The sequence below is a fragment of the Corvus kubaryi genome, unplaced genomic scaffold, assembly GCF_017639235.1.
Source record: "Corvus kubaryi isolate FWS band 111438036 unplaced genomic scaffold, C.kubaryi_AGA036_p1.0 37312, whole genome shotgun sequence".
Taxonomy (NCBI): Eukaryota; Metazoa; Chordata; class Aves; order Passeriformes; family Corvidae; genus Corvus; species Corvus kubaryi.
Window position 1 is genome coordinate 1,113,048 of NW_024581098.1, and position 25,737 is coordinate 1,138,784.

Here is a 25,737-nt window from a genome sequence, read left to right on the forward strand (position 1 = left end):
TTTGGCACAAGCAGTTAAGATTTTAGGGCTTTGGTTGGCTGTTGTGCAGTCTTGTTCTTTTGAGTATAGAAGGAACAGATGGTAAAAAGATCTCTTCCTAGTTTCACTGCCTGTCAAACAGATTCCTTCCCCTAGAAACTGTTTCTGCCAATCATTTTTGCTTCTGTGCATGCAGCCTCTAACTTTCATAATACACCAAATAGGTTCCTTTTAGCTTCTGACTGTGGCTTCTCTCTGGGAAACTCTGGGTGAATTTAGCAATGCTTAAGTTTTTTGTGAAGTTGACTGCTTCAAATTGGGTTTCTTTTGCTGTAGAAAATCAGTAGGTTTTTGGGGGGAGCTGTGCAATGGTCTATGGTGCAAATTGTATGCACTTGGCTGACTGGAAGCATCTTATGTAACGGCTAAGATTATAGGCATGTTTAATTTTGAATAGCAATTTCCTGCTTAAACCAAGTGACATGAAGTTCTCTATTTTTTTCTCTGGGGTTTGGACAGGAGATTTATTGGAAATCTTTTATTTGTGTAAAATATGAAATCTGGACTGCTCTTTGTTCTGTAACATAGAAAAGGTGTGTCACTTAAGTAATTTCCCAGCTATTTTCTCTCTTCATAAAGATTGTTTTTCAAATGAACAGCCATTAAGAATAAGAATATTAGGGCCTGACCATTGTATTAGCCATTGAAATTGCTGGAAATGAAGAAATTCTGTGAAATCTTGGCATTTTCTGAACGTGCCCTTACAACAGACCTTGCTCTGAAATACAGAAGTTCGCTCCCATCATGGGTTATCCTGAAATTTATCTTGTAAGAAACCAGGATAGTGACAGTTGTTCTGATGAATTAATTTTTTCACTAAGGCTTGCAATGTCAGAAGAGTGTGAAATTTAAGTTTTAATTAAAAATACACATAATAACTGTTGTAAAATAAACAGGAAATACGCCTTTTTAACGTATTCGTAGTTCCTCCTTCTTTGTTCAGACATGCTTATCTGAGAAATTTTCATCAGTATGTGTCAGTACAGAAAAAGATGTTTGCCAAATCAGGAAAATATTCTTCCCACTCTTTTCTTTTGCTGTGGTTTGACCAATTTGGATTCTTCACTTACACAGAAATGTCAGATGCTTAGACAGATTTGGATAATTGTCTCTTTTCTTAGAGTAAATTGCATTGCACAGTCAAAGCTGGGCCATTCATGATGTCATCTTGAAAATGCCCATCTCTGTGTGTCATTTCAGTGATTCATTTGAACTCTTTTTGGAATTGGAGCAAACAGATTTGTCAGAGATTTTTTTCTTTTCAAAGACAGTGTTCTTGTTACTACTTGATGAAAAACACAAGGTCTTTCTCTGTGTTGCTTTGCTCTTAAGATAATATAGAAGCGTGTTTTTAAATTATACTACTTTTGCCTGTGTTGAATTACTGAAGTAATTTTTAAAATGTTCCTTTTTTTTCATCTTTGGTATTGCTGGGAATTCACAGTAAATAATTAGAAGGATGAACAAACATGTAACAATTGTCCTGAAGATGCCTAGATCTTCTTGCAGCCACGTGTTCTGGGTGTGAACTGAGAAATCCTCCCAACTTGGTGCAGAGTTGGCAATAACTGTGCAGGTGTTGAGTGTTGCCCATATTATTACTCTTGTACTCTACCAAGGACACACATTCAACCACAGTGTTTCCCTTTCCATACTAGTGGCAGCAGAAGCCTGATTCTTCAGATTGAACTGGGATAGTGTCCCTGGGTAGCTGGTAGTGCAGCAGTTGAATTCTGTCTTGGTCAAATGGAAGTTCATCCTACTGCATCAGCTCCAGCAACTGTCTTTTAATAGTTGCTTTAGGCAGGAGTGAAAAGTTGTGACTGCGGACAAGCGAGCAAAGAACAAGTCAGAGGAGATCAAATACCTTACTGGGGGTGTTGAGTACTTCTTTCCAAGTGTCCCTATAACTCTTACTATTTCAGCTTTCAAGTTCATAGAACATTAATGATTATTTTTTACTTTAGTATTACATTGGAGTAGTTAAAGGACAACGTTGTGGGTATTTGTTTAATTTGTTAATACTTTGAAACCTCTTTTCATTTTTAAGACTTTCTGCTTATTCTTTGTAATTTAATAGCCTCACATCAAAGATATTGCTGTGCTCTCTTATTTTCATAATACAAAGTTTAAGCAGATCAGCAATTGAGTTAAAGATGTCCAGGGAAGGCTAAGGTGCCCATAGGATTTGGGTAAGATGATTCAGGTGTCTTCTCCATGTTAGTAGGTAGTTAACATATGCAATCCTTTGGTATTGAAAGTTTTTCTTATAAGAGAAGCTGGCTCTTCAAATCAGATCATAAATCTACCATTTCTTCTAGATGAGTTTGAAATTGAAACACTGCATGTAATCTTTCAGAGAATTGCCCCATTCCCTATGTTTTTTGTAGTAACATAATTAGAACAAGGCATGTAATCCTGCAGTACCTGAGAACTTGGAAATTAGTTCTGCTTTTCTATCTCTATTTTTTTCTTGTTTGCTCTTGACTCTTCTTCCTTTGTTGTTACAGAAATTAGTGTGTGACGTGCATACATTGCTGTCTGTAGATTGGAAACAGACTAGATGGCAGGCACAGGCTTCTCAGGGAAAGAGCAACAGTAAACAAAGTCTTTATATAGTTTCAGCCACTCAAAATGTGAGGTTTAACTCTTCTCTAAGCAGTGATCTGGTATGCTCGCTAGACACTGAGCTCACAGCAGCCACTGCTGAGGCATGTAGCATGTTACAGCCCCAGGTCATGAGGAAACAGAGTTCATTATTGTTCCACAGAGTGACATTTTTTTTTGTTTTTTCTTTATGGTATGTCCTTACTCTTTACCTTCTGGGATGATTCTGCAGGGTTGCCAAAATTTATTTGGTAGACACCATCTTTCCTTTGCATATGGATTTCTGTAGGACTTTCCCATATTCAAAGTCTTTGAAGTGCTTTTTTTAGTGTGTGCTTGTTGATAGCTGTGATGCTAGTTTTTGTTACTATTAAAGCTCTAGTTTATTAATGGTAGATGCTTGTCACTTGAAGCATGCTTTGAACCCAGGCATGTATCAGCATACAGAGTACCCTTCAACATCTGTTTTTGAAAGTTTTTTTAAATAAATAACAAGCTGAAATTAAACCCAAGGGAAATGCTTAAACCTGGCTAATAGAATCATTTAAAAAAGGAGCATTTCCTTTTATTTGCCTCATGTCCTGTTCATTTTTCATAAATACAATATTTTTTATACAGTGACCACAAGGTTTTTTTACAATGTATTTCAAAATTATTGTATGATTTAGATTCATAAAGATGTAAAAGCTAGGGAAGCTGAGGTGCAAATGCAACTCTGCTAAACAGATGAGTGTTGAAACTGAAATAGACTCTTCTTAAATCACAGTGAGAATTGTTAAACACGCTGTATCTCCATTAAGAGAACATTTGCATGGTACAGAGGACGATGGGGTCTCTTTTTGAGTAACAATCACTGTAAAAGCTCGAGAAAGCAAAAAAAATGGCAATTTATACAGCAGTAGATCAAAGTCTGCCGCTTCTGGGTTTTTTGGAGTTCCGTTGCTGAGCATTTATTGCCAAGCTCCACTAACTGTCACCAGTCAAGTGGCTAAATTCAATGGATGGCAGAAATTTCCTTAATAAAAACTAACGTAATAAAGAGCACTAGACGCACATTTTAAATGCATTGAGGCAGTATGGATGGTTCGGGAAAGAGGCACGAGCAGGATCACAGAATTATCAGCTGGAGGCAGTGTTGGCTTTTTGAAGAAGGGCACCAGCAACAAACCTCCAGCACTCAGACTGAACATCTTAGAGGAATTTTCTTCTAGAAAGATTCCCATGACTTTTTGTTCAGCAACTGTTTCTTTTCAACATGGTCACGTTTCTTAGACGAATAAAATCAAACAAGTTCTTAGTGATGAAGGATGGAAGAGCAAGGTATTGGTTGAGCTATGGTGTTACAGACAATGCATCTGATGTCTTTCAGAGTACTGATACATTCAGAAAACTCTGCATCTCTTCCAGTGTGTGATCCTGATGATCCTGTGCTTATGCCTTAATTCTGTGTGTTACAGATATTTGCCGTATGTATTTTAACTGTGTGTGTTTCACTGTAATTTTCCTAGGAAGAATTGCTTCACTATCCATCCTATTACAAACTTTTTCAGGAATGCATCCTTGGTGGATGCTGAGACTGTACATTGCTTTTGGCTTGCACTGGGATGTGTTCTGCACTTGCTGAAGCTTAAGGTTTATGTTTTTGTCTTAGGAATCTACAGGTGTATTGTTGGCATTAGGGCTTTTTGTATTCCTTGTTGTAAATGATAAGTGATAGCATAAGATACTAAAGGAGTACAGGCTGGTCATTTATTTGTGCCTGGTTCTGGTAGTAATAAAGGTAGTAAAGGATGAAGACTTTATACACTTTGCTTGTTCTGTCAAAAAAAATTTGCAAGCAGTAAATTTACTGTGTTTAATCTATTAAATTGTGAAGTTAAGAAAATCTGTAACTGAATATATCTTTCAGATACATCATGCTGTAAGATAAATTGAGTTTTGGTACATACAGAAAGCTTGAACATCCCAGAACATAGGCTGTTTGCATAGTCTCTAAGGCTGATGTTGATTTTTTTTTTTTTAAAGCATTTCAGAATAGAGTTTTACTGAATTGCAGGTGCACAGAAGTGCAGGTAACTTGGCCTGAGTTACAACTATTATAGCTATGATAAATAAAACTTCAGCAGAATTCTCTTGAAGTATAATTTCCATGGCAATATAGAAATATATAGAAATGTATGATGTCTTTGAAATACCAGAGACTGATCTTCAAACATGCAGGTCAGAGCAGGGTATGCACTGGTCCTGGAGATCTTGTTTTATAATTGGTATAGTATTAAACAATAACTGATGATAATGAGATTTAAAGTGTTATCTAATCAAATCAATTTTCCAATTAATTAAGTTTTTAGCCTTTTAAGAATCAAAATCACTGCAACTGATCAGAATTTCTTGGGGACAGTTCCATGAAGGTGGAGAAGCTTTAACTGATGTTTATTCACAAGCTGATGTTACTCATGGATTATTCTGGGTGATCATTCTAACCATTAGCTTTGCAGGTGAATATTGAAAGATCTGGTGCTACAGAATCAGTTTTGGTTATATCCAGGATTTAGAGGCAAAATGACTAAAATTGGGAGCGATGGGAGCACATGAAGGGGGAAAAAATCCAATCTGGCTGTGATTGCTGTGTGTCTTGCATTCTGAAAAGTCAGAATGTTGCTTTTAATTAGAATGTGCCCTTCATTGTACTGTACTAGTTCTACATTCACATGCAGAACAATTGATACATATTGTTGATATGTTAGTAGACAACAGTTTTGTTGTAATAAAGATTTTGTAAACCTTAGTTGTGTATTTTAAAAATGGCTGCTTTTTCAATAATAGTATTGGCAATAATAGAATAAAAATGTTTTAGTAACAAAATTATTAGGAAAACTGAAATAAATAGGCTGTTAGGAACCAAAGCCTGTTTCTGACTGGTAAGATACAGTTGGGTGCGCTCTACATAGGAGTTCTGGCTAGGTGAGCATTTAGTATTTAGGTGTTTACAAATGATGCTTTTCTGAAACCTAATGGAAATCTCCCTGATTTTCTGCAATTTTTGCTTTAGTTTTAGTAGTACATATTTTGGACTGTTGCAAATAATAAGGCTGATTTTTTTAAGTTCTTGTTTTGCCTGATAATTTAAAATTAATTTTTAATATTAACAGTTTTGCTTATCACTTCAAGTGTTTATTTCTTGCTTTATAACTTGTAGGCCTCCAATAGTCAAGCATCGCCACAATCTGCTACCACACCAAGGATGGAAAGTACTACAGGAACCGCAATTGCTACCTCTTCAAGAACTCCTCCATCACTCAGTCTTCAGGGTCCCCTGTGTCCTCCTGTGTGTCCCCCGGCTCCATTAGAAGAATTGTCTCCAGACAGCATTGATGCTCATACGTTTGATTTTGAAACCATTGCCCATCCGAACTTGGAGCAAGCTCTTAAGCAAGGATCATTAGACTTGGATTCATTAGCAGAAAGTCCAGAATCTGACTTTATGTCAGCAGTAAATGAATTTGTAATAGAAGAAAATCCAGTGTCTCCTAATGTAATAAGTGACCCACAAAGCCCGGAAATGATGGTGGAATCTCTTTATTCTTCAGTTATCAATGCAATAGACAGTAGACGTATGCAAGATACAAGTTCTTGTGTAAAGGATGTTTCAGCAGAAAATGCTTCTCTCAGTGTTTGTGTGGAGAAGTGTAGGGTTATTGCTCAAGACTCAAAGATACATTTAAGAGGTATAAAGGAAGATCTCTGCCATTTCAGAACACTTGTACAAAAAGAACAGTGTGACTTTTCTAATTCTTTAAAATGTACTTCCTTAGAAATAGTAAATACAATTGAGAAGGTAAAACTTTCACTTGAAAAAACACTAAATGATAAACATCAAAATGAATTACAATGTTTGAAAAGTGAATATGAAACTAAAATTAATAAATTATTGGAGGATGGTGAAGAAAATAAAAAGAAAATCAAGAAGTTAAAAGGTGACCTGTTAGGCCTTGAGGAAGTTCTTCAGACTAAGAACAATGAATTTGCAATAGTAAAGAATGAGAAAGAAGCTGTAGTTTGCCTTCAGAATGAAAAAGACCAGAAATTACTTGAATTGGAATGCCAAATGGAGACACAAAATTCTGAAATTAAGGAACTAAGACAGTCACGTGAAATAGTACTTGAAGACTTGAAAAAACTTCATGTTGAAAACAAGGAGAAACTACAACTCCTGAGGGCAGAACTTGAGAGTTTAGAGCAAAGCCATTTAAAAGAACTGGAAAGCAACCTACAAGCCAGGCATTTACAGGAATTTGAGAAGGTCGTAGCTGAGCACAAGGACTGTTTGGATAAATTAAAAAAAGAGAACCAGCATAGACTTGAACAAATGCAGGAATCTCATGAAGTAGTTATGCAAGAGAAACAACAACAAGTAGAAGAGTTACAGCTCAAGGTTTCAGATCTGTCTGATTTGAGGTGCAAATTAGAAGTTGAACTTGCCCTGAAAGAGGCAGAAACTGATGAAATGAAGCTTCTTTTGGAAGAAAGCAGAAACCAGCAACAAGAGACCTTAAGATCTCAAATTGACAAGGAAACTGAAAGCTTAAAAAAGGAGATAGATAAATTAAACAATAAAATACAAATTAGCAGTGATGAATATCAAGTGGGCTTATCAGAACTAAGGACTCTGATGACAATTGAGAAAGATCAGTGTATTTCTGAGCTAGTAAATAGATACGAAGAAGAATCAAATTTGCTTAGAACTGAATTAAATAAAGTAACGCTTCTTCATCAAAAAACTGCTGAGGCAGAAAAAAGACTTTCAGAGCAAATAACAGAACTACAAAGTAAGTTAGAGTTGGAAACGAGTGCCCTAGAGAAGGAAAAAACAGAAAAGTTGTCTCTCTGTGAGCAGCAGGAAAAATACGAAGCTATTATCCATAAGCTAAAGGAAGAGAAAGAACTGTTAGTATCTAACCAAGAGCAAGACAGGCAGTTGCTCATTCAGAAGCTCAATTGTGAAAAAGAGGATGCAGTACAAACTGCTTGTAAAGAGTTTGAATTACAGAGGGAAGCAGCTGAAAAAGGGCTTTTGGACAGAATACAACAACTTGAGATGCAAGTGAATCGGAGGTACTGTAAGAATTAAGTTACTGTGTTTTCCTAGTATTTTAAAGTAGTCAGTGTAGTATATTCATGACACACTATCCAGTAAGTAAAACCTCTGTATTTTAATAGTGATTATCTGTATTGGTTTCTATACAAGTTACTTTCATTTTCCAGGTAGTGATGTTCCCATGGCTGTAGTTAATCTCAAAGACTGTAAAATATGTAACACAGTATTATTTTGAGACAGCAGTGAAGGTTTGTTCTATTTCATTCTTTTAATGTTACATTGAAGGAGTGTTTCCACAATAGCAAGTTACTTGAAATTCTGATTTTGCTGGTCTCAGCCCCTCTCTCCTTTCCCATCCTTGCTCTGCTCTTGGCACTGTGAGAACATGCAGTGGCTGGCTTTTAGGTTAGCCTGATAACTTTCTTTACTGGCTAGCTGTACACCAGGCTAGTGATATTGGTGGCATGAAAACCTGTGTGGGAATTTATACAGGATTGACTGAGAACTGTGCCATGGTTACATGGACTTCCATTGACTTTGCTGCCCCACGTACATATTTTAGGGTCTTCAGTTTGAGCTTCATAATGAAACACAAGGGTGCAACATAATCTTAAAGAACGTCCTAACATCATTGTTTTTCTTCATTAATTTCTGCAGAGATTTTCCATTTTAGAAAGAAAAATACATTTTTCCCTTGCCAAGAATGCATAGAATTATTCTTTCTGTGTCCTCTTATGTACTTAGCAGTTTGTAATGCCTGCCAGCAGCCTAGATGATGAAGTTATAGAATGGAAATAGTAGAATTTTTTAATGTGACCAATGCTTAGTAACAAATTTTTTTTTTAAATGCTAGCATTTGTCATTTATGTTCTTGTAGTATGAATCAATGCAGCCGATAGATCTGGTTTGTAAAACATTTTAATAGAGGAACTTTTTCCCAGGTATTAGGCTATACCAGGTATGTGAAATGGGAAAAGATCAATAAGGTGGACAGAATCGGCATAAAAGCAAGAATACTTCAAAAAATGAGTACAGTCTTCAGTTAGCTTTTAACTTTTGAATATCAATGTAATGTTAAACAAAAAAAGGTAGGAGAGGGGTGGTCATGCAGAGTCCCACAGCATAGTCCAAGGGAAATGGGAATATCTGCTTCACTGGAATTGTCTGCTACCTCAGGATTTTCACATGGGCGCAAATCCATCATTATATGATGTTGTTTTAGTGTCTATGTTTGCATGTCAGTGTATGAAAAAACGCATCAAGGTAATATGGCTTCTTTGAATTAAGATCGGGATATAATGAAACTTAAGAACAGCCCTTCTTAATTGAAGAAAATATTTACTTAATGATATATGGTGAAATGGGAAGAAAAATGATAAATTCTGTGTTTTTCCTTTTCTGTGTATTAACGCATTGTAGAAATTTGAAGAACTTGACTCAACAGGAAAAAGATGTAGCTGTGTCATCAGACTTTTTAAAAATCCACCTACACTTAAATTTGAACTTTTGAGCACAGCTGCGTGTATTCTTATCCAAACTGGATAAAACAGAATGTATTTCAAAGAAATACTATCTGCTTCAATCTAAAGAAGTGCTGTTAGTTTGTTACAAGTTCTGCCAAGTAATTTAATTTTTAGTGTGACATTGAAATACATTTTGCCTCCTAAGGCTTGTTTTTATGCCTTTATTCTGCTGTTAGTTTTTTTTCTCTAGGAATCAAGATATTCTATTGTTTTATCTCCAAAGGGCATACATGTTAAGTAAATCTGTCCTAATATTTCAAAGTCACTGTTTAGTTGTTTGATTTTTGAATTCCTAAAACCCTAAGCTGTGTCAGTAACTTGAGTTGATTTGTTATCCTCACTCATTGTTTAGCAGTTAACTTGTAATGGTAGAAAACAACTTTTATTTGGCATGTGACTATATGTTTGCCAGATAGGTGTTGTTTTCTGCAAGACTAATGTTACATTAGCCATTCAGAAGGTACAGACAGAGAAAGGGATTGTTAAATTTGACCTGGGTATTGCACTGGTGTCAAGAATTTAGTTTTTGAACTTCCATGAAAACTAAAAAAAAAATTTAGAGGCAACAAAGAAATGTTTGCTATCCATGCATTACCGTGTTATAAAAATTAACGTGGTTTGGTGTGTCTGAAAATGAAGTAATTTTGATTAGGAAAGATAATAAAACTGCAATGCACTTGTAATTCTAGTTACTCTTTCTACACTGTGTAGTACTAGCCAACTGAAAGCCACAATTTCTTTAATGATTTGTTTTTAAGCAATTTGAAAGACTCTGCTGGTTAGTTAAAAGAGTTATAATACTGTAAAGTGTTAAAAGCGGAATAGGAATCCCAACTGCTTTGAAAACTGAATTACTGCTTTGGTATTTTCCAGCCACTTCTGTCAGACCATCATAAGTAGTGAAGCTTCTCCATAGAGCACGTGCTCTCTCTCTCTCTCTTAGCTTGGCTTCATTTAGAAATAAACTGAAATTTAATCAAGCATGAAAATGTTTTCTCAGTGGCACAAAGAAAGATTTGCCTGAGTGTTTCATGACTTTCTTTTCCCTGCTTATCTTACTTCTGACTTCTAGAATGTCAAAGGCTTTTTAGCCACTCCAAGAACTTCAGCTGGCTTTCAGAACTCTTTTATTTAAAGCTTCTTATGGGCTTTTTGAGTGCTTAGCTGCTGCACAATAGTTTGTATATTCAGTATATGCCCATGTGGTAGAGCAGTAACAGTATTGTTAAGTACCTCCTTTGTCATCATAGAATAGTGCAAGTGTTTGCTTGCAAAGAAACCCCAATTTGAAGAGAGATGCTTTTAGTATCTTGAAAACAATAGACATTGTCACTGTTGCTGTAGTTGTTAAGACCTCTGCAGATTAAATATCTAACCCTACTGCCTGTTACAGTGATGAGATTATAAAAACTGGTAATGTGGTAGCATCCTTTGCAGAACAGCAATATCCTTTACTTGGCTGTCATTTGCAGTTAGTAGTCCAGGCAGCCCATCTGAAAGGCAGATGATTCCTGTTTTGGTACAGTTCAGCTAAGAGCTTTGGGTCTTAATATGATTAATTTTAATGTCAGTATGGTTTAAGTATGATTCTGGTGCAGATGAATAATGGAAATTTAAATAATACATTTTTTCACAAATGTTGCCCAAAAAAGGGGTTTCTCTATTCTAAAGTTCTGCGGGGGGGATTCTTGATAACTCAAGCCAAAGCAGAGAAGAGTGCAGTTAGTTTTTTGCTTCAGTGCTGAAAAATATTAGGCCTATGTAACATTGTTTCAAAAGCCATTTAAGGTCGTTATCCTTCCTGCCTCTGTGACTGCTTATGGTTTCCTTCACGATCATTAGTGCTGTCCTTCAGGTTCTGCAGTCCAGAGTTTTGAATTTCACGTCTGGATTCCTTAACATCGGATTTACTGCTGAATTGTTTTCATTATGTGATAGTTCCGAAGGCTCTGCATTTTGACATACTAAGTATCTTCATGAAGTCAATCGTTGTTTGTTCTTTTTACCACTTTCCACACCTTCTGTTATGTTAGGAAAAAGTATAAACAAAAGTTCTGCCCTGCAACAAAACTTCAAAGTTAAAGCCATTGTGCTACAAAAAACATAATGCCCAAGAGTAAGAATTGGTGAGATGTTCATGATTAAAAAGTAGAATTGAAGTTAGTAATGGCTTAATTGTAATACAGTACTTACTAAATATTTCAGAAATAATGTGTCAAAATAAACTGACTTTTTGTGTGTGTGCTTATTTCATGTGTTGTGGGGCTTGGTATATGCTGCAAATTTAAAGCCTAAACATTTTCTTTTAAGTCCTCCTGCTGAATCAACTGCTGAATCAAGCTTAGTTGCTGAACTTCAGGAGAAGCTTCAGGAAGAAAAAATGAAGTTCTTAGAGCAACTTGAAGAACAAGAGAAAAGAAAGAATGAAGAAATGCAGAACATCAGGACATCTCTCACTGCAGAGCAGCAGGTAAAGCTGATTCTTTAAAAATTATTTTTGCTCCCATGACAATTGTGTTCTTTTGGTGTTTTGAAGTTAGAGTAGCATTTTCTCTTTTGCTGTGTAACACTTCCACATTCTAAGTTTATGTACTTATCTGAAGCCAGAATACAATGTGTCAATGGAATCAAACATTTAAGCATTAAAAAATAACCAAAGCAAAGAAACAAACCAAAAAAAACCCACTGAAAACAAACCAAAAGGCCAAACCAATTATCAAACAACTGGCAATCCAGATTCAGTTTTTCTGATTTCTTTTGCTTAAATGCTTGGAATTTATATTCATTTATCTCTTTAACTGCAGAAAGATACCAGTTATTACAAAATTTGTGGACAACACTAAATTAATTATTTGAAATACTGATTGATTTGGGATGCTGATTACTGGCTTTTAAAGTTTATTAGCGTGGACAAGGTGGTGTTTCGAGGTTCAAAGCATAAATGTGGTGTATTTTGAGGTTCAAACAAAGTATGTTGCATTTTACATAATAAACTTAAAAGCCACAATGCATGCCACATCTTGATACAAAAATCACATTGCACTGGATTAATATTTTACATCCGTATCCATGCTTTATTTCCTTTCAGAACATCGTGAGCCTCTTAGTTTCTGTAGATGAGTCTTGAGTTCTTAAATTAAATCTCTGTTAGTAACAGCTATTATCTACAGCTTTGTTGCATTTAAACACTGAGAAAGGATTTTCTGTTTTAAGCACCTCTCCTTACTGTGGCTGTGGTAGGATCAAATAAGGACAAAGAGACAGGGTGGTGATCAGCCAGCTTGGTGAATGAATGCTATGAATCACTGGGTGCAGGGAACACAAAATTGCAGATGGTTATAAAGAAAGAAATATTATTGAAATTCTTGGCCTTCAAGCGTTAATACTGGAGTTAACCTTATGTAGTAAATCTAACAGGAATTTTTTCCTACTTTGGTAATCATTAGACTTATTTTTTCATCACAATATTCCTCAGTATTCCATTTTCCCCATTATCTAATAGTATTCTTCATTTTTTCAGCAGAACATGGAAGGGATGGTTCTGAGGCATTGACAAAAAATTCCAGGGAAAGCTGGAATTTTTTAAAAAAACAACAAACAAACAACCCAACTCCCCCCCCAAACAGACTCCAGCCAAAGCAAACAAATACCCCAAACCCAGAAAAACAGTGTATCAGTCAGTGCTGACAGTTCACTTCACTGGCTCTGCTGGTTACTGAATGTTTTGGGTATTTGGGTATTTAGCCTCTGTCCTTTTTGGTTTTTGTTTTCTTTCCTCTGTGAAGTTTCCTTAGAGGTGTCACTTATGCTCGTGGTATGAGAGTTTTGTTACGCAGACGTATAACAAAGGCTGCTCTGCCCTATGTAAGGTGTGTAGCCCACCAAATAGTTTGCATTTTAAGACTGAGAGTTGATAGACATATATCAAGACAATCTTAAAATTCACAGAAAAATTAAAATTAACTTGAAATATCCTTTAAATAGATGATTGTTGGCAGGTTTTGTCTCTTCAGCAGCACCCTAAAAGGGCCTAGGGCATAATGGTCAGTAGAAGGATTGAAGAAGCAGAAAGATTTGTCAGACTGGTACTGAAGGCTATGCTGGCCTCTTTTTATGTTCACCTATTCAAGCTATTAACCAGGATCCATGTGTACCTTTTGCAATAATTAATTGTTCACTGAAGAATTAATGCACGACTTGAAATGTATTTTTAATTCAGTGTGTAGTGTATTGATAACAGTATTTTTCTTTTTCATTGTATGTAGCATATCTTGGTGCAGTTCAGATTTATCTTAATAATTTTAATCCTTCAAGTAACTGTTTCAAATATAGGATGTTCAACTGTTTTACATTAACTGGAATATAAAGTATTATATTTAAATAAAAACCCACAACTTAGAATTTTTAAAATTAGTGTATCAGGCTTGAGGGAACTAGAGGGTTAAAAATGAAACTAATTTAAAAAAAGTTTTACAGAGAAACATAAAAATAAAATGTACAGGCATTTTATCTCTTCACCAAAGCAATAAGTTAAAAAGTTTTAATTTCTTTTTTAATTATAATGCAGAAAACTGAAATGCATGCTGTCATTTGTACTATTTTGCATTACATTTTTACAGTACATTTCTTTTTTCAGTAATACTTCCTTTCTGTTTTCAGACCAACTTTAACACTGTTCTGGCAAGAGAGAAAATGAAAAAAGAAAACATAATTAATGATCTTAGTGACAAATTAAAAGTGCTTACACAGCAGCAAGAAAAAGATAAGGGTAAGCAAAGTTCTCAAGAAGTATTCATCTTCTCGAATAGGACTGTTCCATTCTCTACAGATTGGTTTTCAGCCTCAGTGCTGCTGTAATTAAAAGAAATTCTGTTTATTTGTGTCATAGATTTGATTGAAACACTTTCTGAAGATCGTGCTCGCTTACTTGAAGAGAAGAAGAAGCTTGAAGAAGAAGTTAATAAACTGAGAAGTAGTAATTTTTCTCCATCAACCTACTTGGCAGCAGTGTCAGAAGCTTGTGGAGCCTGTGCAGCTGATGTGCCCACTGACACAGACAGATTGGTTGCTGATTTTGGGGCTGAAGGAAGAATGGACTCCACGATGGAAACCAGTATGATGGCTGTGCAGTAAGTATGGGTCATTAGAGTAGAAATACTCAGAGCATGCTCTCGTTCTGGAAATGTGTGCTCTTGGGTGGTGTGAAGTACAGATGAGCATGTTTAACTTTCCTCCTGCCTTTGATGGTCTTCTGAAAATATTCTTTTAAATGTACATGTGCGTACAATTGTGGTGTCACAATCATCAGGAATGTGTGGGTTTGATGACTTTGAAGTATGCAGCCTCAAGGCGAAACTTGGCACCACAATCATGACATAAAAGAATTTACCTACGTATACAAAATGTAAGTCAAACTGTAATAGTGAATGAGCTGGGAGGCTGCATGTTACTGGTGTACCTTTTGAACAGTGTCTCACTTCAATGCTACTAGCTTTTTGAAGAACCCCAGACTTCTCCTCCAAACTTTTCACAGAAGTAATGAACCTGACTGGGAAGCACAAAAGAGAAGCAAGGTTTTTACCAGAGGAGTAAAAGCAGAATTGTTAGATGTACTTAACATTAAGTTTAGTCAGTGTCCTTCACAACCGATGCTGCCTGACTCACAATCACATACCCAGAGCACTAAATAGCTTTGTGGAAGTGAGGATGAAAGCAGTTTGTGCTTGCCAAATTAAACTTGCACTGATAATAAAACAAGGAAGTATCCTATCTTTAGAAAAAGAGCTGTTTCTAATCATTCTAGTCCTGCACTCTGAGAACAGATGTACAAAAAAAAATAAAGCTTGTGGACAAAAAAATTATGGCTCAGTGTATGATTAGACAGAAACTTTCACAGGCTTCTGTTGACTGCTTCCTATTACATGAGAGCTAAACAGCCTTTTAACTGAAATGAAGTAATGATTAGTATGGCTTAATCTGTTAGCTTTCCTGAGCATTTTGCTTGGATTTGTAGCATGTTTTGTCCCAAAACTTGTCCATTTTCTTTTTGCAAGCAAATCTATTTGGACTAGAAAATAAATTGTTTCTCCCCTATTAAACTGCTTTTAAAATACATTATAACTGGTTTACAGATTACTGTTTATGTTCTTAAGAAATTACTTGGGATATTAGCATTATTATATTGTGCCCCAGTGCTCAGTTTATTGCATGTAAATGGCAACAAGTAGCAAGTTCAATTTAGTGTCTCTACCAGGGAGTACTAGGGCACTTCAAGCTACTCCCCAGCAGCCTTTAAGCTACAGACTAGGAAAATGGGACATCATGGAGCTGAATTGCAATATTGGCGGTTAACTGTCAAAGCATGCAGAGCTGTATCTTTCATCCTGATGTCTTGAAAATGATGCAAAATACCAAGAAATGCCCCCATGTAGCTTTATAAACTAATTGATTACTGAAAATTCACTGGCTTGTTGCAGTAAAGAACCTCATTGGTTGAAAGAAAAGAAAAAAAATCCAAAACACCAACCAGAAATATTGATGCTGATTCTTACTGTTTCTTTCTATGCTGTTCCCTCTGTGCTAGCAAATACATAACACTCTTCACTGAGTGACAATGGCAGGTGGGTATGGAAAAGATAACTTTTGATATGAAGAAAAGTTTCATTTTTAACCTATCCATTTTCTTTCTCTTTTAGTGAAAATGTCCATATGTCTGAAGAGAAGCAGAGGATAATGTTGTTAGAAAGAGTGAGTAGATTGTGAGGTTAAGTGTTACAACTAAGTACTTAAAAAATATATACATGTGAAGTTGTGCTGTGGTCAGTTATATACGCTGATGCAATATAGTGTCTGCAAGGATTATGAATATGATTATAAATATGATTTCAGGGAATGTTTTTCATTGTACTCTTGGATCAGTATAATTCACTGAAGTAATTGAAGATAACAGTTAAAAGATTACTCTTGGCCTATCTTTGTTGTGTTCATGTAGGCTTTAGTATGAATGACTATAGTGTAATACCACTTCTTAGGAGTGACAGATCATTGATCCAGAGAATTTCTATAGAAAAAAAAAAGTTGCAATTTCTTTTGATTGACTAGTTTCTCATGGAAGTGGGTATTGTAGGCTGTATTCTTGGTAAAATGTGAGATTAACCCCTAGTAGTTACATTGGAGTATTTCAGATTCTAGTAATTTTTAACTGCTCAGTCATATCTAACTTCATCTCAGTTGTCTTTTAAGTTTACTTAAAAAAAAGAAAAAAGGTGTCTTTAGCTTTTGGCTTTCTAGGATCACTTGGACTAAAATCTGTGACCAAATAAAGAACAGGAATGCTTTCTGTTAGTGGGTTGTGACACTGTATGATGCAGCTGCCTGGATGTTTTTGACTACAAGCACATACATGCTTTATTCTGTCATCTGATTACATAGGATTTGTCATGGGCAGAAGCTATAACATAGTAATACATTACATTTCTTTTGCCATTCTGTCAGTGACATGTTTTTCTAACTGAAAGAAAAGTGTGAGTATGGAGGTAAACATAGTTTAGCAATGGGTTTTGTAGTACTGGGATAATTGCTAGACTTAAATTTTTTTTTGCGTGTATTTTTTCAAAAGATATTTTGATAATTGTTATAGCACTGAAAGATGTGGTATTGTACAAGTAGTTGGGCTCTAGTTGTACAATAACTATTTTTATGTTTGTACTGTATGAGGTATAATAACCAGTTAATCAGATTAAGATTTTCTTTTAGACTTTGCAGTTGAAAGAAGAAGAAAATAAGAGGTTAAATCAAAGATTGGTAAGTATTTGTGCAATGCATGTTTTAAGCCTCATGAGAAAATAAGAAAAGCTTAAAAATTTAAGTTTGTTAAAATCTAAAAATGTTTTTTTATTAATTTAAGAAATGTTTTAAGTGTTAAGGCAAGTGGTAAATAGATAACCTCATAACCTTCCAGAGGTCCTTAGTCTTCTCCTGGAAAAAGATTCACAGGACTGGAGAGTGACTTCTTCCCAAAGAACACAGAGCATCCAGGCTTGGGGTAGGGGGTGTTAATTTCCAGGGCACCATGACTCAGTTTTCAGCAACAGTAGATCAAAGGCCAGTTTACAAGAAGGTAAATATGCCTGCACTTTAAACATAATTGGGAATGTTAGCAATAACTTCTAGATTGGCTTGGGAAAATTGCACCTCTCAGCTTTGTAAGGTGTGAAACTAATTCTGCCTAGCAGCTGGAAATTCAGGCAGCCACCATATGAAATGCTCAAATACAGGAAATGCCTATGGAAGGAAAAAGAATGTAGTGACAGAGGGCCCTGGACTATAAATTCTTCTCCTGTTTTTTTATTCTCAGTTTATCCTTGTTAGCAGGTCTGAATATTAAGTCTTAAAAAAAATTCCTGTGTGTGTAGGAAACAGACACATCCTCTGGGTGGACTGGCCATGGTGATCTCAGTTTCTTTAAGTGACAGGTGATACCTAGAAGTTTGGTAGGAACTGATATCTGTATAGTGGGAAGTTACATTTCATACCAGGTGTAAGAAAGGATAGCAAGACATCTAAAAGTATAATTTTTAAAGGAGCGTTTTTAATTCAGAATGTCAGTGCAGTGCACAGGATTTACTTAGGTGTAGTTTTCATGCTACAGTAAAACTCAAAACACATTGGACAGTTTTCTAAAGCTCTCTGTAGATTTCTTGAATCAAACTCTTGATCTCTTGTCATCTCAGAGTAAAATAAAATGGAAGAAACACTGTGTACAAGACAAATAGAAGGTTATTCTTGTTGTGATTAATACTTAGCCACGTAGGAGGAATTGGCAGTTCATTGGTCTCTAAAGTGATTCAAATTTGATTTCTAACTGGGCATAGGAACTTCTTATCTTTTCAATTCCTTATTTAGAAAATGAGTTTTTTCATAGATAAGTTTATTATTTGTCTCTTCATCTTTCTTTCCCTCTCCCCCTCCTTTTAAATGCACTTCTGAAATTGCAATACGCATCAACACTTAAATACCAGTGTTTATTTCTATTGAGATACTTGAAATAAGGTCACAAGGCATTCTGTGTGAAAATCTTCATAGGTTACTGGCTTTTGCAGAAGAACTTGTGGGTTACTTCTGCAAGGAACAAAAAGGAACTCCTTTTAATACTTGGAATGTTATTACAGGATTTCTGTTACATTAAATGAATTACTGAGAAAGGGAAACATTTTTTCAGTCTAAAGGCTATTACTTGTACTCATAAAACATTCCTTACTAGGTTTTAATGGAATTATTTTCAGCATTCTAGTTTGTTCTGTTTTTCTTGAAGTTAGAAATCTAGGAAAAATACAGAAATCAAGCTATTTCGTGTTTTAATTTAACACTTACTCCATTTTTAAAAAACAGCAAGAAAATACCTGGTCTTTATATCTGAAGGGAACTCTCAAACACTTTTTTGAACAGTCTAAGCAAATTTGACAAATTTCATGCTAGCTGCAACTTTTTCAAGAAAGAAAAGTAGCCTCTAACAAAAAAAAAAATCTGAAGTTGGATCCTGTAAAGAAAACTGCTGAACGTGTCTTCAGAATTTGAGAGCTTTCTGTAATATACTGCATTCAGTTTGGACCCTTTCTTTGAAGAAACGAAGAAAATGAGCTGTGAATAGTCTTCAAGCTCATATGAAGACAGGCTGGTACTGCCTCTGGGGAAGGCAGGGGGCAAGATTGACAATAGGAAGGAAATACCCTGTAGGGAGCAGTATTTGAGTTACAGCTGAAAAATCATGTGCTAAACTTCAAGTATGAGCAATCTAGATTTGAATAGCATGTAAAATGGTCCAGGAAGTAAGAATGTATGGAAAATCTGCAGGACCTCTAGTCAGAGTTTCTGTGGAGCAATTATGAATTGTTTTTTGTAAGGAGGTTACCAGAGGGTAATAGAACAGATACATTTATATTAGATCAGCTTCTCCAGCTACTTGCCTCCACTGGGACAGGTATTCCTTCGGAGGTAGAAGTAGCGTTAGCCATTGTCATTTCAGGTTATTGTAATTATTGTAGAAACTGTGTGTACAATTTTATTAATTTTTAGGTCTAGTTTATCCTATTGAAAGTTGGTCCATGTACCAGTATTAATTAATTCAAACAGAATTAAAGGCAAATATTATACATACAGGAGATAATTCTTATGTCCAAAAACTCACATAATGAAGCCTTTCTTTGGTCTTACTAAACAAAGAATTATAGATTCCAGTTTTATTCCAGAGAGTGCTGCTCTGTTTATTACAATAAGCTTTATATTTTGTGACAGTGCCTAGAAAAACTGAGAGACCGTGTTGAGTTCAACATCTAGAGTTTAATTGTAATAAACATGTTTAAACTCCAGTGTTCTACCATCAGCTTTTTCTAATGCCCTTGGGTAACTGTGTTAGAATGGATCATAGGTCTTGTGTATGCTCAGAATGAATCTTCACTGGCACTGATCTGAAAAGCACTTCCCCATTCTAAATAATGAGGGAGAAGTTAGTTATGCAAGAAATTTCATAATCAAGGGTAGCTGTTAAAAGAAAAAGCACTGTAGTGGAAACCAAAAACAAACCACAAACAACCAAACTTAATACAGAACAGGATGACAAAAGTATGTTGGGTTTTCTGAGTGAATATAAAATCTGCAAGACAGGCACTGTTTGAAATTGATCAAAAATTATTTTCCCATATTCTTACCTGCAATATACATTTCATCATAGCTTGCAAGTACTTTATAGCTTTTTTCTTTCTTACAGATGTCCCAAAGTATGTCATCAGTATCCTCAAGACATTCTGAAAAAATAGCAATTAGAGAGTAAGTAGATGTTAAATTTCATTTAAGTAGATGGATATGTTTTCAATACAATAAGTGTGTAGCGAATGTTACAATTCTTCTGTTCTTGCTCTGTGGTGAAAAGATGCATAGATCTCTATAATTCAGCCATCACCTATTCAACCATCCCAGTTGAGCATAAATCAAATTTTATAAAGCCTTTTTATAAACAAAAAAACGGCCTTTTTGAACTGTCAGTGACTTTCTTGAATTCTGTACTTTGTGGAATTTCTAGAATTCTCTGGGGTTTTTTTTTAGATTACTTGTTTGTTTATCTGTAACCTTGAAGTCATGCTAAGAAAAGATAGAAGGAAATCTGTTCACCCTGAATATGCATAGTGCTGTATTATATTTCAAGAGAAGTCTTACCTTCCTGAAGTCTTCAAAGTTCTTGGCTTGCTCTGACAGAATGAAATAAAATTAACTCAAACGTTTTATTAGGTATTCTCAATCTGTTAGCAGTTGCATGTAGAATTGTTGCTGGAAACAGAAGTATTCTTTTAAAATGTGAAAGCTACAAACAACTTCTTAATTAATATTAGGCTTATAAATTACTTTACTAATATAAAAAACCTTTTTAGAAAGAAAACTGGCACAGATTATTCTGTTAATGTTTTTTGAATTACACCAATTTCCATTTTTGTTGTAACAAAGTTAGCACTTGAAGAATCGTTTTTTTCCCTTTAGCATCTGAAAATTGTGGCAAGTGTCTTGGTAGTTTTTGGGGAGGAAAATGTTGCGAAAGAAGAATCTATCTGTCTAATACAGATGATTTTAAGTCACTATAGCCTGTCTTCATAATACGTCCAGGCAGAAAAGTTTGGAGTATTGTTTATTTAATCCAAAAATGAACTTCAAAGATGATGACCTAAATTTCTCTAAATTTACTCAGTTGACTGACTGTGTATCTGTAGTTTCCTTCTCTGGAGAAGTTTTTCACTTTCTTTGCACTTCTTCCCTCATCCCCAAAATAGTAGTAATATTTATTCTTAGAGTCCCCTCATGATCTAATACTTAATTTGTAGCCATTTTAGACTTTATTAATGGGTGAATAATTTACTTGCAAGACATTTGCACTGTGGAACAAGAAGCTTGGAGACAGAAGTCATTCTTTGAATTCTGTTATTGAAACTTTGCATGAGAACTTGGTGGCTTCCTGTGTTACCTTGGTGTCAGGAAAAAGCAGAGTTTTAGAACTTTTTACGTAGTCGCCACAGTGTTTCTTTGGCTTTTCATCATTCGATCAAAGATGAACACTTCATCCCTTCTTTGTCTTGTGTGCTTAAAACTTTTAAGATTGAAAGCTGCATAAATGTTTTTGCTGTATTTTTCTGTGTTCAAATTGGCTTCAGTTTAAAACATCAAAAGAATGTTTGTAAACACCCAGTGCAGTGATGGTTAACTGAAGTACCAGTGAATAAAAATAATGCAAGATCGAAACATTAGCATTTTGTTAGGTACTTCTGATTATATTTTAAAGCAAAACTCACAGTTCTTTTGAAAAAAATAATTTGAGCTGATGGGTGTAGAACATTTCAAAATCACTTTTTAAAGATAGCCTGCTTTTGTTGACTTCAGAAAATAGGAAATGTATATAAGTTGGCGCAGCAAGTGGAAATGTCTGTTACCATTCAACTTAGTCTGTCTCAGGCAATACATGGGAGAAAAAATGTAGTGTAATTAATGTAGTTTCAAGCTTCTGTGCTTTTTTAAGTTAAGTTCTGTGATTTTATTTTTTTTCCCAGTTTTCAGGTTGGCGATTTGGTTCTTATTATCTTGGACGAAAGGCATGACAACTATGTGTTGTTTACTGTTAGTCCAACCTTGTATTTCTTGCACTCAGAGTCCCTTGCTGCATTGGATCTCAAACCAGGTGAGTGTGGTAAGTGTCAGATTTTTTTTCTAATTATTATCTCCTCTTACAAATAACACTCTTAACTTTCTAACCCTAAGTGATTTGATAAATATGTATGTGATAAATACAAGAAGCATGTATTGTAGATAGTTGTCAGCTATCTTTGTAGCTTTTGCTACTTGTTCTGATGCAAAATATTTTTCAAGGCGGAACATTTTTAATTAAAAATTTATATAGATGTTTAGGGCCTTGGAAAAGTAGGGAAAATACCTGCATCTTCAAAGTAAGCTGTAAAAAAAACAAAAAAAGAGGGAGAAAATGCCAATTTCGTACACACACAGAGTTTGTTAACATTCCCATCAGGCTGCTTTAACTACTCAGTAGCATGAATAATAAATAACAAAATGTAGACAACAGTATATGGGAATTTGCAAGCAATATTTTTGCTCATAGTTTTTCCACCAAGTTAAGATAGTATTTATTAAAATTTTTCAGAGAAGACTTTCAGTATTTATTTGTTTTTGTTCAGGTTGCTGGCACATTTACTTTTTTTCTCCCTTAATCTTCAAGGCTCTTTATTGGTTGTTTTTGGCAGCTATCTAAACTTAGCTAAATTGAAATCTTTTTAAATGAGGAAAAATAACAGTGCTTTGCACTAAGCCACGAGCTACATGAAGTGGATTCATGGGAATACCTTTGAGCTATCATGGTTTTTTGCAAGCCCACCTGTACTCCCAACTTTGTAGAAATGTCTAAGAATATGCATCAAAAGAAAATTTATATTAATTCTACTTTATCAGTGAAAGTTTCTGTGTTATTGCATGTCACAAGCTGCCAAATAATTTCCCTGAGCAGACTCACTGTAGATTGCACTTATGATGAAAGATGACAGATCTTAAATAACTGTGTAGTCTCCAGAAGACCACTAAGGCCTAACTGGATTCTGAGTCTGCTGAAGGATCTGTGCCATGTGTCATCTGTGAAACATAAGGAGAAAGTGCCTATCTGACTTCCAGATGTAATACATTCTGAGCTATGGCATTAGTAGTGCATTCATAGCTGTGTGAAATATGGTAGGCTTTCCTTACTGTTTTTTTACATGTATAAGGTAAAAGCCATTTCGGTTTGTGTGTTACTGTGAGTAGTTAATTCACTGACCTGTTTTCAAATGGACTTAGCTTGTTCCATTCCTTACCACTTGCTGAACAGAGTTAATCTGAAATCTGAGAAAACTCCACGTAAAATAAACAACATACCAGTTGCCTGAGGGACACATTTGTCTCTGTCTCACTACTTCAGGAAACCATGTCTTGATTCTGTTCCTGCATCGGGGAAGTGGGGAAAATGAAATTCAGTACACTAGTTGTACTTGTGATAGGTTAAAATTGGTGTGGACCTAGGTACTGCAAATTACTGTTTTAAGGGCCACCAAAATGTTGCATTTAAACTTGATCTTACTTAATGTTCTTATTTATTTAAAAAACTGAGTTTTTTAAAGAATTTCTGCTTTTAATGAAAATATAATGTAATATCCTGGTGCCTGTAGTTGCTTATCCAAAATATTAAATATATTTTCTCTTTAGCATCAGGTGCATCTAGGAGACCTTGGGTGCTAGGAAAAGTGATGGAAAAGGAATACTGCCAGGCAAAAAAGGTAAGAAAATAGTAATGAAAAATCATCTATGATTAATAGAGAAAAAGTCAATTTTAATATTTGTAATGATGCCTTTTCCTGGTCTTGAAATCAAGGATTACAAACACAGTTAGAAGGGAGAAAGGAGTTTTACCTTGGTATTTATTTTAAGGACCCTTAGGTGCACCATGTCCAGGTGGAATGCACTGAAATGCACACCGCAGTGCACACCCACAATAGATCAGGTATAATATTATAGGTCTTACTAATTACCATGTCTATCAAAGATTCCCCAATGAGAGGCTCGAGTGACCCCCCTCCCCGAGGAACCTTCCCCTGGATGGTTCTATCTCAGTTTACAAAATGTGTTCTGGGGAGGACCTTGGGGTCTGGGGCATTCTGACCCCTAACTATGAAACTTCTAAGATGTTTAGTCTCCTAGCTTGACAAATAAGTCTAAGAATGTAGGCTAAAAAACACGAAGAATACAAAAAAATTATAAAACGGTACATAAAAGGGGTATAAAAGAAAAGGCAAAAAATCATCATGGCATCAATAACACTTGTGACAAATTCTCCCTGCATAAGAAGTTAGATGAAAATTGTCCTAAGTTCTGCTATTCCTGCTCTTCTTTTGAGTCAGTGAATAGCAAGAGTAGGGGAACCAGAGAAGAGGTGAGTGAGCAGTGGGTTAGGTATTTGCATCCACACTGCCCAGAGCTTTGCCAGACTCCTGAGGGTCTCCTGAATACTGAATAATGAGAATCAGTTTCGGCTTAAAAATACAAAAGTCAGTAGAATAATCCCACATTTAAATCTTTTTTTTCTTTTTTTTATAGGCACAAAACAGATTCAAAGTTCCTTTGGGTACAAAATTCTACAGAGTGAAAGCAGTACCATGGAACAAGAAAGTATAACAAAACAAAGTTTTAGTTCATTCTGTTTCCGTTCTTTTTTTGACTCATCCTTCAGTGGTCATTCATCGCTCCCAATACCAGGCCATCTTTTTATACTGAGGTCATGTGACAAGATACGTCATTGATGTACTGCTTTTACTTTTTAACAGGTGACATTTTAGAAACAAGAAATTCATCAAAAACTCTGGCCCTAACTGCTTCGATTTTTTTACCCAGATAACTTTAAGAGTGTGGACCAAATGAGTTCATTTTCTCGAAGGGCAGCCACATGAAACATGGTTTGTTTGCCATGTTAATTGCCTGTTAAATATACATTAGCTTGTATTTAGATGTTAAATGTTAGTTACCATTATTACCAGCATATGTCCTTTTGTGAAATCATTATCAAAGTACTTGCACTCTTTAACAGATTCTTTATATGTGTAAAATTCATCAACTATTTAAGAGGGTGTTCATTGCATGCAGATAATCATATAATTTTTCTTCAACATGAGTTTGCCTCAGTAGATGAATAAAAATAACTACTGCAGCTTGTTTCATTACATGAAAATGCTCTTTAATGTTAAAAAACCCTTGTAATTTGATGGACTGATTTTGAAAATCAGTCACAGTTAGATCTGCAATCTTCAAAAGCACTTTTGATGGATTGATCACACAGATTCTGAAGGGAAGACACCTGTGCCGTTTGTTCAAAGTGAAGCACTTGTTCTTCCCAACAAAACAGAAGTCTTGTATTAATCTATTTAGAAAAATCATATTGATGAAATTGTATTTCATGGTTGAGTTTCAGGAAAAAACTCATTGTACATTAACCATACAAGAGTCATTTAAGTAACAAATTATTGTAATTGTAAAAGACATGTAGAATTTTAAAACAATAAAGATTTGAAACTGTATGTGTTTGAAGTATTTGTGTGCCTTTTAAATATTATCTCTAATATTTATTTTATGTTAATCTGTTGCAGCTTCTCTGTGATTTCTCCAGTGGTTTCATTACATAGAAATACCCAAATTTTCTATGAGAGGTAGTAATTATCAAAAACATTTGGGAATTACAAGAATTACCTTGTAATCATAAAAAAGAATTTAGGTAGACAGAAATTTTACTTTTGTCAGCATATTAAATGGATAAAGGACATTTTTTAAGTAGTTATACTGCCTACATTTTTAAAATGTAGTCTTATTTATTTTATTTTTAATAACAGTATAAAAGGGATGTACTAT

The 25,737-nt window shown here is 35.1% G+C and overlaps 1 protein-coding gene across 3 annotated transcripts in view; it reads left to right on the forward strand.

The window, feature by feature from the left end:
• Positions 1-25,409, forward strand: part of RB1CC1 (RB1 inducible coiled-coil 1) — a 67,891-nt gene extending 42,482 nt beyond the window's left edge. For 2 of the 3 annotated variants that reach the window (XM_042029019.1, XM_042029022.1), the window contains 10 exons: positions 5,846-7,761; positions 11,578-11,737; positions 13,927-14,035; positions 14,156-14,396; positions 15,963-16,014; positions 17,023-17,070; positions 20,033-20,091; positions 21,855-21,991; positions 23,548-23,618; positions 24,436-25,409. In XM_042029019.1, coding sequence (XP_041884953.1) covers positions 5,846-7,761; positions 11,578-11,737; positions 13,927-14,035; positions 14,156-14,396; positions 15,963-16,014; positions 17,023-17,070; positions 20,033-20,091; positions 21,855-21,991; positions 23,548-23,618; positions 24,436-24,513 — 2,871 coding nt within the window. In that variant the 3' untranslated portion in view covers positions 24,514-25,409. The remainder of the gene's footprint in view (positions 1-5,845; positions 7,762-11,577; positions 11,738-13,926; positions 14,036-14,155; positions 14,397-15,962; positions 16,015-17,022; positions 17,071-20,032; positions 20,092-21,854; positions 21,992-23,547; positions 23,619-24,435) is intronic. The other variant, XM_042029021.1, reaches the window with a different exon arrangement.
• Positions 25,410-25,737: the final 328 nt, after the last annotated feature.